Source organism: Spea bombifrons, chromosome 2 (assembly GCF_027358695.1).
Source record: "Spea bombifrons isolate aSpeBom1 chromosome 2, aSpeBom1.2.pri, whole genome shotgun sequence".
Taxonomy (NCBI): Eukaryota; Metazoa; Chordata; class Amphibia; order Anura; family Pelobatidae; genus Spea; species Spea bombifrons.
The window spans coordinates 86,643,832-86,657,692 of NC_071088.1; the positions used below are offsets into that span (position 1 = coordinate 86,643,832).

General features: G+C 39.1%; 1 protein-coding gene across 3 annotated transcripts in view; it reads left to right on the top strand.

Annotated features, from left to right (window-relative positions):
* Positions 1 to 13,861, top strand: part of ARHGAP6 (Rho GTPase activating protein 6) — a 230,101-nt gene that overhangs the window by 185,017 nt on the left and 31,223 nt on the right. For all 3 annotated transcript variants that reach the window (XM_053455055.1, XM_053455056.1, XM_053455057.1), the window contains exons 3-4: positions 4,532 to 4,603; positions 10,725 to 10,981. In XM_053455055.1, coding sequence (XP_053311030.1) covers positions 4,532 to 4,603; positions 10,725 to 10,981 — 329 coding nt within the window. The remainder of the gene's footprint in view (positions 1 to 4,531; positions 4,604 to 10,724; positions 10,982 to 13,861) is intronic.

Sequence of the window (13,861 nt, forward strand, 5' to 3'; positions counted from 1 at the left end):
ACTTAGGGGTGTACTCACTTTTGTTGCCAAGGTTTAGACATTGATAGTTATTTTGAGGGGGCAGCAAATGTACACTGTTATATAGGCTGTACACTCACTACTTTACTTTGTCGCAGAGTGTCATATCTTCAGTGTTGTTGATGTAAAAAGATATAATAAAATATTTACAAAAATGTGAGGGGTGTACTCACTTTTATGAGATACTGTATTTCCTGGTACTATTGAATCAGGCACTGATAAGTTGTTCCTATATAAACTGAAAAGTGATGTTTTGGGAAACAATTCTGAGATTAAAAAAGAATACAAGTTAATGTTTGTATAAAAAGAAGCAGCTGCATCTTTACTGAACATTGAATTAGGGACTAATTCATGAAAATCTGGTGATGGAGTGTACAGACTCCACATGTGCAAGTGATAGGTATGGCTTTGCAAGGTTGGCCAGTATTTCCTTCCAGTAGAGCTAGCTACATGTGGAATTCATTAAGAATGTCTGTCTTTCCATCCTTAGGGAGTTCCTGTTGTGGTCTCTAGAGACTGTCTGAGAGCTCTGCCTAGGAAGCCTATTCAGTAAAGATGGTTGTATCGACAAGAAATGTCTATACACTAGCTAGTTAGTATTCTGTACTCAACCTGCTCTATCATGAGCAGCGCAGTGTTGCTCACCACCCTAGTTGTATCAGGAATACACGTATATTTAGCGTTTTTGGTTCTAAATAAAAAATTGGAACCCAGTATTACAGGTGTTAAAACAACATGCATGAGGGATGGACACAGATCCCTGTGTGTGTGTGTGGGGGGGGGGGGGGGGTTAGAGGCTGAGTTAGTCGGGAAAGGGGAGCCTGGTTTTCTTATAAAATAACATGTAATATCTATGCGAGTGAACTGTAGAAAATTGATAATTCCGACTCTGCCACAGTCTGTCTCTGATCTCAGCCTCTGTGATGTGAACTTTCAAAAATAAATCTAAAACGTTTACACTGATTGGCAAACAAAAACCACAGGGTATACACAGCTTCAGTAAGTGAATTTAGCTCTGCTAAATGCAGTGGTCATTCCCCTCATACTCATTAACAGACCACTTGAAGTAAAACCACATAAATAGAATCTTGCTTGCTTTGACATCTCTCACTTTATGTAATAGCCTTATCATTGCAGGGATTGTTGGTCATGCAGGGCTTAAAGTGAAGGTCCAATCAGAGCACAGTTGCTGACTTGTGGGAGGGGGCAGGTTGAGACTGATGCCCACCTATACTGGCCACACTACATACCATACTTGCCAGCATTTGCTCCAGGTGTCCCGGAACATAAATGGAGTGGGGCCTGAAGTAGGCGCAGTTATGTTGTGCTTTGTGAATCCGCCTACTTTAGGCTGTACATCCTGCTGTCCCGGGATGTCTGGAGCTCATTCACCCGCACCCGCACCCGCTTTGTATGTCTCTCACACATATACAGCTTAAACGCAATGCTGCCTGTGCAGTGTAATGCATTGTGCATAGGCAGTATTTTTATGCAGGGACAGACCTGAATTTGATGGGACAGAACCCAAAAAAGTCACTGTCCCAGCAAATTTGGGACTGTTCGCATGTATGCCACACTAGCACAAACATAAACAGAATGACCACTCTTAGCCACCCTGCTGCTGCACTACTAAAACTCTCTTGAATGCATTACTTGCATGGCATTTAGCTGGGAGTGGGAAAAGTGGCAAATGTATTTGGGGGGATTCTGCAGAATTGCGTTTGCAAAAGGGACCACACAAAAATGTAAGTGCATATGATGGCTGGAGTGTCCCTTTAATAACTTCTTTTATGCCATCTGGTAAAGAGGCAAACTGCCTGAAAAACATCATTTTTTCCCCCAAACAGGCTTGAAAAGATTTTAGATATTTCAGTAAAAAATTAGAATAGGGTTTTACAGGATATGACTGGTGTACTTTTGCGTTCCATCATAATGGTAATATTTCCACTAATGCAAATTAAGTTCGTCAGTGTTTTCCCATGACACTAAAAGATAATTGGCTGCTGAGAAATGACAGTTATTGCTTTTCTTTTGGGGTACAAATGTAATAAAACGAAAGGCCAATAAACTCATAACTGGCTTTGTCTCTCGTCATTCCTTCTCTGTTGCGTCTGAACCTTGTTTGGAAAACAAATACATTAATTCATCTTGCTGACAAAAAGTTCTTTTGACATTTGGTTTTGAAGATGACTCAAAGTCTTTTGGGGGTTGCATATGATAGATCTGTAATCATTAAAAATTTACACATGGAAATAAAGATAGGAAGAACTCCTTTCCTGGGATTTATGAGGTTAACATGTTAAAACAGTACTTTATCCATTATTCAATGATGCGTAAAACTGCACAGAAAGTATGCTCTACACAATGTGCTTTTTGGACTAGAGGAAGTTTAAATGTCAAATTTTAGAATACTTCAAGATGTGAATAGAAAAGAAAAATATCATGGAAAGCCTGTTGCTTTTTGATGCCAAACTAAATAACGTGGATTATTAAAGATTTGTACCTGTCTTATTACATAAGTGAAAATCCCACATCTTCAGTTTGGTTGTGGAACACCGCATAAAGGCTACATATCTCTCAATGTCTACCAGCACCAGAAGGGGACATCAAGGATTGTGACTTAAGTCAATGGGGAAAGGCCATCGTTATACTTGGTTGAGACTGGGGTAGGCTTTCCCCATGCACCTGGGTATGAATGAAAGTGTAGGTTTGTGCTTCCTTCTTTGTGGCTTATGTTCCACCAGCAGCTGGTATATGATGGTGGTCTGGTTACACCCACAACTTACTCCAGACTACGGTGCCTGTTGAAGGGTCCAATGAACAAGTGCCATTAGTGAGTAATCCTGGGCTTAGGGAACCTGCATCTTTTCCCCTGCAATAAATATGACCTTGGTGGAGCAATGAATGCTGAGTTAACATGTGTCATGCCATCCAGCAGGTATGGGGTGGAGAATGGCTAAATCACTGCCATGCAGTAAGGTTATGATCATGTGAAATCATTGCAACAAATAAGCAGAACACCCAGGAGTCTTTGGAATGTAGATAGAAAACATGACAACCTCCAAACAAAGTCTCCATTCAATTCAGAAGTTCATAGTTTCAAGATAAAGTTGATTGGTACCTGGTTATGGTAACCACCTGTATGTCATTCATATGACCAGGAAGGTGGGTTAAGGATGTTGGGAGACAGAAGACAGAGATTAGATTATCCAGACTGTCATAACACAGAGTAGAAAGGAGTGTATGGAATTTGATTAGTAGGTGAGTTCTTGCTGACATTATTGGAATTCAAATTATTTCGTTATGAAACTGCCATTAAATAATAGAGATAGATGTGCAAATACTCCTACATTGGGATATATGGACAAATGGGTACTTGGACAGAAGTTCCTTCATACATTTTTTTAACCATAACCCCTTTTTTGAACTAATGAACAGTGTGCCTAGTCATGTTTGTGAAATGGAAGGAATGCTCTGATAAGTAGGTGTTATTTGAAACTGAAATGAAGTTTGTCTTAGAAATATTTGAGTCTTGATATGAATAAATAAAGTGTGGTTTGACTCTTCAACATCAGTGGAGATGGTTTTATATGTAATAAAATAATTTGCATATTTTAAAAAGTATGACAATCGTATGGAATACCTTCAGTAGCATCAGAAAGATACATTTAAACAGCCCTGTCCTAGAGAAGGGCACTCCTTACCTCTTGTTTCTGTAAGTCAAGTTGTTATGTTATACACTACTTTTTATTGTACAGCGCTGTGAAATATGATGATGCTAAATAAAACAATATAAAAAAATAATATATATTGAATTGAAATAAATACCTAATTTGTACTTAGAATATTGTATAAGAATTCATCAAGTTCTTTTCCAGGTATTTTTTACATGCTGCTGACCATCCTAAAGGGTAAAGCTTTATATGTAATGGTCAATAGCATGTATGACTCTCAACATTACAAGACAGTGACACTTGTTTTAGGAGGTAGATTAGAGCTGGTGTGGGCATCAAAGAGATGTAACAGAATACATAATTTAAAAGTAGAATAATGTATGATTATTTGGGGGCTCTAAAACCCTGAGATAAATTTATAGCCACCAAACATTCTGCGCTCCTAGAATGAAGGGACACTGAAGAAGAAAAAGGGACAATGGATTTGATTGCAAAAAAGGGACTGTTCCTCAAAAAAAAAAAGATACTTGGGAGGTATAAGCATGTAAAATGTGTATGTGTCCTAGAAATACTAGTTTGTGACAACCCAATGGTAAAGGTGGGTATATTTTGGTTTCCAAGCATTAACTCTTTATAGATATCAAATGTTCTTGCTCTTGTAATTATCGTTTGCTGATATTGCACGGCAGGTTCCATACAATGGGAAGTTTGCATGCCATTTGGTAAAATAACAACAGGTATTGACAGGTCAAATGTTTGTGACAGTACGATGATGGATTGCTTCACTACGATGTTATGCATTGCATGTCTTTAACAAATCTTTACAATGTGTTTTGCAGATGGACAGAAGAGGAAAAAATCTTTGAGGAAGAAACTGGATTCTTTAGGAAAGGAGAAAAACAAAGACAAAGGTAAAAAGAAGAAACACATAATATATATTGCTACTCCAAACGAAAGGTAGCAAGTGTTAGTGTTAATATTTGACTGCTTATGTTTAGTAGCCAGAAATTATTTTTAAAACTAAATTCTGAAAAGTTACATTAAGTACAGTAGGATGAGCAGAACAATGATCACCCTCCTGTCATATTAGATAAAGCTCACATTTTTCATCCACATGGAAAGCAAAAAGTAAAGTTATTTTTGCTGATGTACAAATATAAGAGCTCTCTGAGTTTTCCTAGTATGCACTTGGATATTAGAGTTAATAACTAGCATACCCCTCCAAAATTTCAGGTTTCCAAACCTAGACATGTGTTGGTGGTTGTGGCAAGAAGTGGGAAGGGGCACAGTTGGCCCAAGAAGTGGCGTGCCCACCCACTTTACTGCAAACAGCCAACTCGCAATGCTGAGCTGTAAAACATCACAGTGATGTGGCCACGTGGGAGCTGCAGTGGAGATATGTGCTGCAACACCACAAACCTCCATGGATTATCAAGCTCCCTGGGTCAGTCAGGAGGTATCAGAATATCTCCCCGACTGGCACATGATCCCCACTGCTAGCAAAAGTGTCCCAAGACCTCTGGACAGTGTCTGAAAATGTGGACGGCCCAATAAAACCAGGGACTCTTGGGAGGTATGAACCTGCCTTCTTATGAGAGCTTGGTATTCTCTAGATGAGAGAGGTGTTTGACCCTTCACACTTGCCAGAGTTATTTTTAATGTAAATGAAATCACCCCCCTCATGTGTGCCCAATTCAGCCTACATTGCCCCGGCTCCCATATAGAGCAGGAGATGTTTCCAGGGTTGTCCTACTTTTCAACTGGCCTTTGTAACTACAGGCCATGTGTCCTAGAGAGTGGAGAAATTGCACAAGATAGCTTGTGTAATATTTTGAGAATGTTAACCTGTATGGAGAATTCACAATTAATATGGATAGAATTATATTTATTGGATATTTTACTGTATGAATATGAATCAGTAACTAACGTCATAGTGATCTTTGATCCATTATCTAAAACAATGGTGATGGGTAAAAATTAGTTGGGGTTTGAACAAAAACAGAATAGATTAGGATGAACATCTGCTATTGGCTACTTGCCTCCTACAATTATGTTAAGCCTTATCTTTTTTAGTTGACTTTTTTGTTGAGTTTTTCGAGAAATCCATAGATCTGTTCCATATTGCCCAACATTTCAGGTGTTCAAATCAGAACATCTGCTTTGAGTGTGCAGTTAGAGAGGGGGTTTAGGAGTAGCACCATGCACTTACCTTGTGTCCTTGAAATGTATTGAAGCAGAGCACTGGGATATGATGCCACACCCTGGCGCGCAACTCCAGTGTATCAGGAGGAGGCCATTTGGGAGGTGTTGCCTGCCAAAGCACATTTCATATATTGCTGTGTGGTCAGCAAAGATCCTCTGATATCCCTAACCGACACATAATCCCCAGTGTATGCAAAAAGAGGACAAAAATCGGGACTGTCTAGCTTTAATCAGAACACTTGATAGGTATGCAAGCCAACAAAACTGTCATGTAACGATCATATGTAAATTTACCATATTACCCCTAGCACAGTTACCGTATTTGCTCGATTATAAGACGACCCCGATTATAAGACGACCCCCCAAAATCAAAATATTAATTTAGGAAAAAAACAAAAAGCCTGAATATAAGACGACCCTATAGGAAAAAAAGTTTTACCAGTAAATATTAATTCATGTAAATATATTTTTTAAATTTCCTTTTATTTGCCAACCTGCCCCCCCCCCAGTTATGCCACTCTGCCCCCAGAAATGCTTTATACCCCCCCTATTTGCCACTCTGCCCCATGATATGCCTTATACCCCTATATGCCACTCTGGCATATAGGGGGTTAAAAGGCATATCATGGGGCTGAGTGGCATATAGGGGGTTAAAATGCATTTCTGGAGGTATATATGCATATCATGGGGCTGAGTAGCATATAGGGGGTTAAAATGCATTTCTGGAGGTCCTATAACCCCCTATATGCCACTCAGCCCCATGATATGCCTTTTAACAAACATGCTAACAGCAATCACACTCCTATCAAGCCAAGGCAGCCAGTACATGCTGGAACCTGGGGATGATAGTAGTGGGATTACAGCCTCCCTATGCCATGCTACAACCCCCACCCCCCTTACACATCCATGCTATCAGACACAAACACACATTCACAAACATTTAAATACTCATTAATTCCATTAATCACACATACTTCACACATTAATCACACATACTTACCCAAAAACCCTCCCCCACCCCCTTACCTGAACTGCAGATCTCTCACTCGAAGACTTCTGCAGGGGACCGGCTGTACCAGCAACTTCTCTGGCCCCGCCCCCAGAGGAGGGAGGGGGAGATAGAGTTCTGTGAGGAAGCTACAAGCTTCCTGTCCTCCTGCTTCTAAAGGAAGAGACGCTGCTCGCGACCGGTAAGCAGCATGGCCCCAGCCATTTTTTTGGGGTCTGATTAGAAGACGACCCCGATTATAAGACGAGGGGTATTTTTCAGAGCATTTGCTCTGGAAAAAACCTCGTCTTATAATCGAGCAAATACGGTAATTACAAATTACATCACATAGCTAATGTTTCTCTCTTTCAAACTGTGAAATGCAATTTTGCTACTTTGCCTGAGCCATGAATGCTACCTGCCACTTCGGTACTTACCAGTTTCAGACATCATCTAAGCAATGCAGTGGTATGTCCCTTGGTCAAAGCATCACCCTTTAATGTAATAGCAAATATTTATATAGTTATGTAGAGGCCATATATATGGTAGGGATTATTTTCCAATCCTCCTACACAAAGGTACTATTAGCTTATATTGTTCTTTCGTTTGGAACGTTAACCAAACTTGTATAAACCAAGGTTAATATTTGTGATTTAATAATGATAATATAAAGGCACAGATGTTCCAATGTTCTTGGAAAATATCTCTAATTTATACTGCTATGCTGGCCTTTCATTAGAGAGTTGATCATTGTTTATCTGTTCATTCTTCTGAAACTTTGTTCAAAGACTTTCCAGTGAATGATCTTGTAAACAGTATTTCAGACATGACATGAATCTTGAATTGACTCAAATTAAAAATGCTATTTGCAATTGCAATGAAATGTCTTTCTTTACATTGCACTTACCCAAACTTTGCAATTATTTTATTGTTCACAGTTTTTTGTGACCACTTATATAATTACCGCACCTATACCAGGGACTACATAGGATGGATTACCCAAAGCTCTTCCTCTTCTTGGGGAGTGGCTCCATGAACGGGTGGTGGTTAGCCATGCGTTGTTTTAGGGGAAGCCCCAGGTTGTGTTTATTGGAAGGGAAGTGGAAGACTCCATGTGAAACCTGGAGAGTTCCCAGGTATGACCATACCTGGACAAAACTCAATTTTCAGACAGGGGAACAACATTTACTAAGTCTCCACTTCCACTTATCCCGTTGCATATTTCTGCCCTCTTCCCACCCCTGCATTACTACCCCTGCCCTATATACACCACTTCAGGCTTAATATAAGGAGCACGTGAGAGAGCTTTGGGCGTCCAACCATTGTTTTCCCAAGCATTGTTATTAGATCTGAGACATCAATAGTATATATATATATATATATATATATATATGTATATATATATATATATATATATATATATATATATATATATATATATATATATATATATATATACACAATCACTCAACAACTACAGGAAATGAGAAAAAGTCTTAAACTATGCATGATTACAGCCTACCAATAAAGCAAAGACACATCATGTCTTAAAATGAAGAATTATTCCTCTGTATTGTATATTTTTCCCAGTATTATAGTTGCACTGTCCCAGAAAAGGGAGAGAATTACCTTTGTGCTCTATTAAAATGTATGCAAACCTAATGAAAGAAACCAGGAAGGTTTAATTCACTTTAACCAATGCTTTCTGCATAGCCCTTTCTATCTGAGCAAGTTGAGATTTGGTAATTTGACTGTTTAAAATCCCTCATGTCTGAGGCCTAAGAACTATTTTGTAACCATGGCAGCTGCATTTTTACATCATGCAAGAATAATGTCTTGGAAAGTAACTATTGTACTTTGGTACGTGTCACAGTGAGTTTCAAGGCATTGAAAAAATGGCAGAATTGACCACTTCATGTTTTATTGCTGACACTTAATTTGACTCTTGGCATACACAGATAAAGGGTTGGTGCTTTATGTAAAAAAACATTACTGTTTAACTTTGCAGTAAACGATCCTTAAAATTATATTGTGATTATTTACATACTAAATACCGTATCAAATTTTATTAATTGACTAGATAGTGCCCTGGCTGAAAATTAGCATAAAGCACCCCTCTAAGTAAGAAATGATCCATCATATTCCTGTACTGGTTTTAGACTCCATTGCAGGTTAATTTGCTTTAAGAGACCAATGTTACAATACACTCCCATACCAGCCAACAGTCTTGGTTTTCATAGAACATTTATGATTGTCAGGGACTGTCCCGCTGTCCAACTTTTCAAGGCATTGGGGATCCCCTATCTCCACTGACTGGCCCAGGGAGCTGTAAAATCAGCAGAGATTCATGTTGTTGCAGCATAGACTTCCATTGTAGTTCCCAAGTATCTACCTTGCAACACGCTGCAGTGGAGTGCTGCAAGGTACAGTAGCTAAGGTAGGCAGGTGTCCACACCACTTGTTCTCCCAACTTCTGCCTACCCCCCGCCATTAACTTGCCCCTGATCAGATTGACAGTCAGCCACATACTAATTAAATATCCAGCTTACTTGGCTTTCTTTCCCAATTTAAAATGTAACACTTTAAGAAACTTGCCCAGCCTTGAATGAAGTATTTAGTCTGCCTGCTAGTGTATTGTGGGGCAGTTGCCCCTTCCCCATTCTCCAGCCTGCTCCTGCCTTCAGCTCTTCATGGTGCAGGAAGTGATGGATGGGATGGGAGAAGTGAATATAAGGTAATGAATACATTAAAATACTAAAATTTACCTGAATAGTCAAGAACACATGACTTTTAATATCAGCTGTATGCCGATGATGTCCAGGTCTACCTTTCCTCTCCTGATCTCTTTCCCTCATGTAACCAACTGCGTTGCCTCTGTCTCTAGCTAGATGTCTGCACGTTTCGTAAAACTCAATCTCTCCAAAACCAAACTTCTCATTTTCCCTCCCGCGGATACTAACATTTCATCAACAGTTTCCCTCAATGTCAATGGCGCAATCATCTTCCCATCCTCTCACTCTCGCTGCTTACATCTGTCCCTTCCTAATTTACCCCCGCCCCCGGCCTATCTGTCTTTATCCCTTCCTGCGGTCTTTCAAAAAACCTCTCCAAACCCACTTTTTTAAGGATACTTACAAACGTATGCGTTAACGTCCTTCCTCCCATATTCCTTAAGCTCACCTTTCATAGTCCCTTTCCTGCATATACTAGTGGTCCATCCTTAACAGCGGCACTTTTACCTGTTATGTAATACACTCTTGTATGCTCGTTTGAGCAGAGCCCTCCTCGCCGGGTTGTTTCGGTGAGTCAAATTGTTATATACTACTTGCTATGTCCTGTCTACCCATTGCACAGCGCTATGGAATATGATGACGCTATATGAAACAATAAATAATAACACTAATAATTCATTTAAGAAGGGTGAACACTCTTTTAAAACAAACCGGGGGTTGTGGAGCGTTGGAAGAGTGGACTTTTCACCATAGCAACCAATGAAACACTCAACAGGACCAGTCCATTGTTTGCTATGGTGATAAAACAACTTTTTAAACTTTGCACTAGAATCACTTTCTTTAATACATAATCCTCAATGTCTCTAATACTGGAGTCAGCACTGGAGCAAAAAGGATTATGTGGATTTGATTGAACCAGTAAATCTGTCTTCAAGTATGTTTTTTGAATCTATAATTCATACGCATACATATGCCACATGACATCTTAAGAGCTTTTAAAATGCTATAGCTGTAATGACAGAATGTGCAATACCTCCTGGCTATGATCTCCGTACAGTTAAATGGCTGTAAATGATACATAGTACAGTTATTTTTCTCTATCTGTTTCAGAATTCTTACCGCAGGCATTTGGAATGCCATTATCACAAGTAATTGCCAATGACAGGGCACACAAGTTAAAGCAAGATTCTCAAAAGGAAGAACAGAAGGAGGTCTCCGACTTTGTAGCATCTATTCTGCCATTTGGAACAAAGAGACAGAACAAAGAACTCTCTAGTAGTAATTCATCTCTAAGCTCAACTTCTGAGACGCCAAATGAATCCACATCTCCCAATACACCAGAAGCAGCACCCCGGGCAAGGAGGAGGGTGAGTTATTCACAAATAAATATAAAATTCATCTGATATGTCATTTCATAAAATTATCCATGGGATTATTGGGACAACTTCAGCGCTGGAACTAACAAGGTATAGCTTGAAAATGCACTAAGAATAGATTTTGACAGAAAGGGTAGTAGATATATTGAATCATTCTTGAGCTGATGTGTTTGGAAGGGTTGGCTACATATCTGGGAAGTCTCCACATTTTACCTAAAGTTTCTGCAAATCAAAGCTAATTACCACACCTCTGGGTTAGTGTGATTGGCCCCGTCCAGTTTCGGCCCACTCCCTGCCCTTTTCGAATTTATATAACTGTATATAACATATAACAGTATAGAATGTGATGAAACAGCTGAACAGTAATCTTTTATATCATGGCAACTGATGGAATAGTTCAATTAGAAGGAACATTCTATTGGTTGCTGTGGTGATAAGCACACCATAGAATTTAAAAATGATTAGAATGTACACAAAGCATATGTTCAACCAGCATACCTGCCCGCTACGCCAATCTATTTCAATGTGAGCGCTACTGCACATGTGCAGGAAGTATGCTTCTGGTTACTAGAGATAGCCTAGAGATGAGTTAAATGGGACATAAATCTATTATTCTAACTCTAATAACTAAAGAATCCCTGCAACATTCATTGGACTCCAAAATACATTTACAAAATTGGAACTAGAAGGCTTCTTTAATGACTGTCCTGCTCGCGAAAGCTGACTCTGATCCTGAATCCCTCATGTGCTAATTGTTTGTTGTTTTTTTACTTACTACGGAAATGGCAATAGTGAAATCATCCATGATTCTCTTTGGTAAAGCTTTACATCTTTACTGCATAACATATTGAAACACTAGAATAATAGAACATGATGAGGTAGTGCAGTTGTCAGATTTTAATTACTCCACAGTGTGATGGAAACCAGAACATAACCTCAATTGTTTAGTTTGTGGTCAACTGTTTTTGTTAATAGCAAGGTCCATAAAAAGTATGTTGTTTAAATATGTAACTGAAATCCTGGGCTTTTCAAGCAGTTCCACTGCAGTATAAAGCGAGCTATCCATCATGTTGAATATGTGCTATAGTTGAAATGGAAATATTAAAATACAACAGTCTTCCACTGACATGTAGTGTAAACTTACAAAAATACTAAAATGCAAGAATATTCAATATAAGTGGGTAATTCTCAATATATTAATGACCTAGAAATGCCGCAATCCTCTATAAGCTGAATGCACACGTACATGATGGTACATTAATGTACAGAGGATTTCATGGTTTAACCAAGTTTCATGGTTTTTACACAGATGTCAGGATGAATGGACAGAATACAGAGTCACATAGTCTAGAGCTGAATTGTTCTAACTGTACTCTCACTTCTGTGCCCAAGGTAGCCTCCTTAACAAAGAATGCATATAAAAGTACTTTATTATACATTTTCCAACCTATAAAAATAAAGTACTCACCATTAGGAGAAGCTGAAGCATCAGAGCTGCAGCAAGCTTCCCCCTTCTGTGGTCTAATTTCCATCCCACGGATTGGCTATGAAAGTATAAAATGTAAATGTACCAATCAGCTATCATATGCCAGCGATGGTGAACCTATGGCACTCATGATACAAGGGGGCAAGCTAAGGCCTCTTTTGTGGCATACGGTCACGTTGCCAGCTGACTGGTTAACTTTTTAAATGGTAATAAAACAAAGGGAGGGTGAGGTGTGTTAATACAGACCTCTGTTTCACTGCTTCCTCGTAAAGCATGCCGGCTGTTGCTGTTATATCCTGTCGCTAAGCACTGGAGCAGAAGTCTGTAGGAACAGACCTTGTGCTCCCACCACATGCATTCATATTGGTAGCACCAACATATGTGTTCCATCTGAGAATGCACCAGCTTCCACCCACCCTCCTTAATCTAAATTTTATATATATATATATATATATATATATATATATATATATATATACACACACATATATATTAAAAGGGATTGCTGCAAGTTGCTTGCATATATATGTATATATATTTAGATTAAACAGGATGAGTGGAAGGTCTTTGGTGGCTTCTCAGATTGAACCCATGTGCTGCTGTCACTGCCCTTTTCTTCCTTAGGATATGAGAAAAGAAGGGTTACACGCAATGCAGATCACTCATCAAACTGCTGCATTTATCCCTTAACAGAATCATATACAGTATATATGTCTTGCCAAAATAACTGTATCTGCCAAGCTTGTGATGCTACTAAGTGTGTGTATCCTTACATGTATGTGTGTGAGTGTGAGCATGTATGTGTATATGTGTTTATATGAATGCAAGAGAGTGTGGGTATACGAATGCGTATGTGTTCCTTTGTTTCTGAAAGGTAAAAACAGCACTGCACTACACAAGGGGTAGGCACCAACATGCAGTGTTGGCACATTGAGGTCTGCAACTTGGTTTCATGCAGAAAACATTTGCCATCACTGTCATTTTACTTTGAAATCCTTATGATGACTAGAGTGTTGCGTTAATGGTATTTAAGCATCCTAGGTAGGTCTTTCTGATATATTTTAATTGAGATCCCTGATCAGAGTATGTAATGTTCTTGACTGTTAATAGAGTGCCTTCGTATGCCGCCATCACCTTTTTGATGGACTGTTAAAGGGTTCATTTTTGAGGACCTCATTTAGCAAGTTCCCAGGTGTGACTAGAGCGGGACAGCCTATTTCTTCTATTACAGTGTGAGTGTTTAGCATACAGGAGGTTTGTAGGTTTCATCGACCTCTAAATTTGCATAGCACATTGTTTTCTGGATATCATCTGCTTCCTAAATTTCTTAGATTTTTAATTTCCTCACAAACAAACCACAAAGTTATTCTGAGTTCCAGATCAAA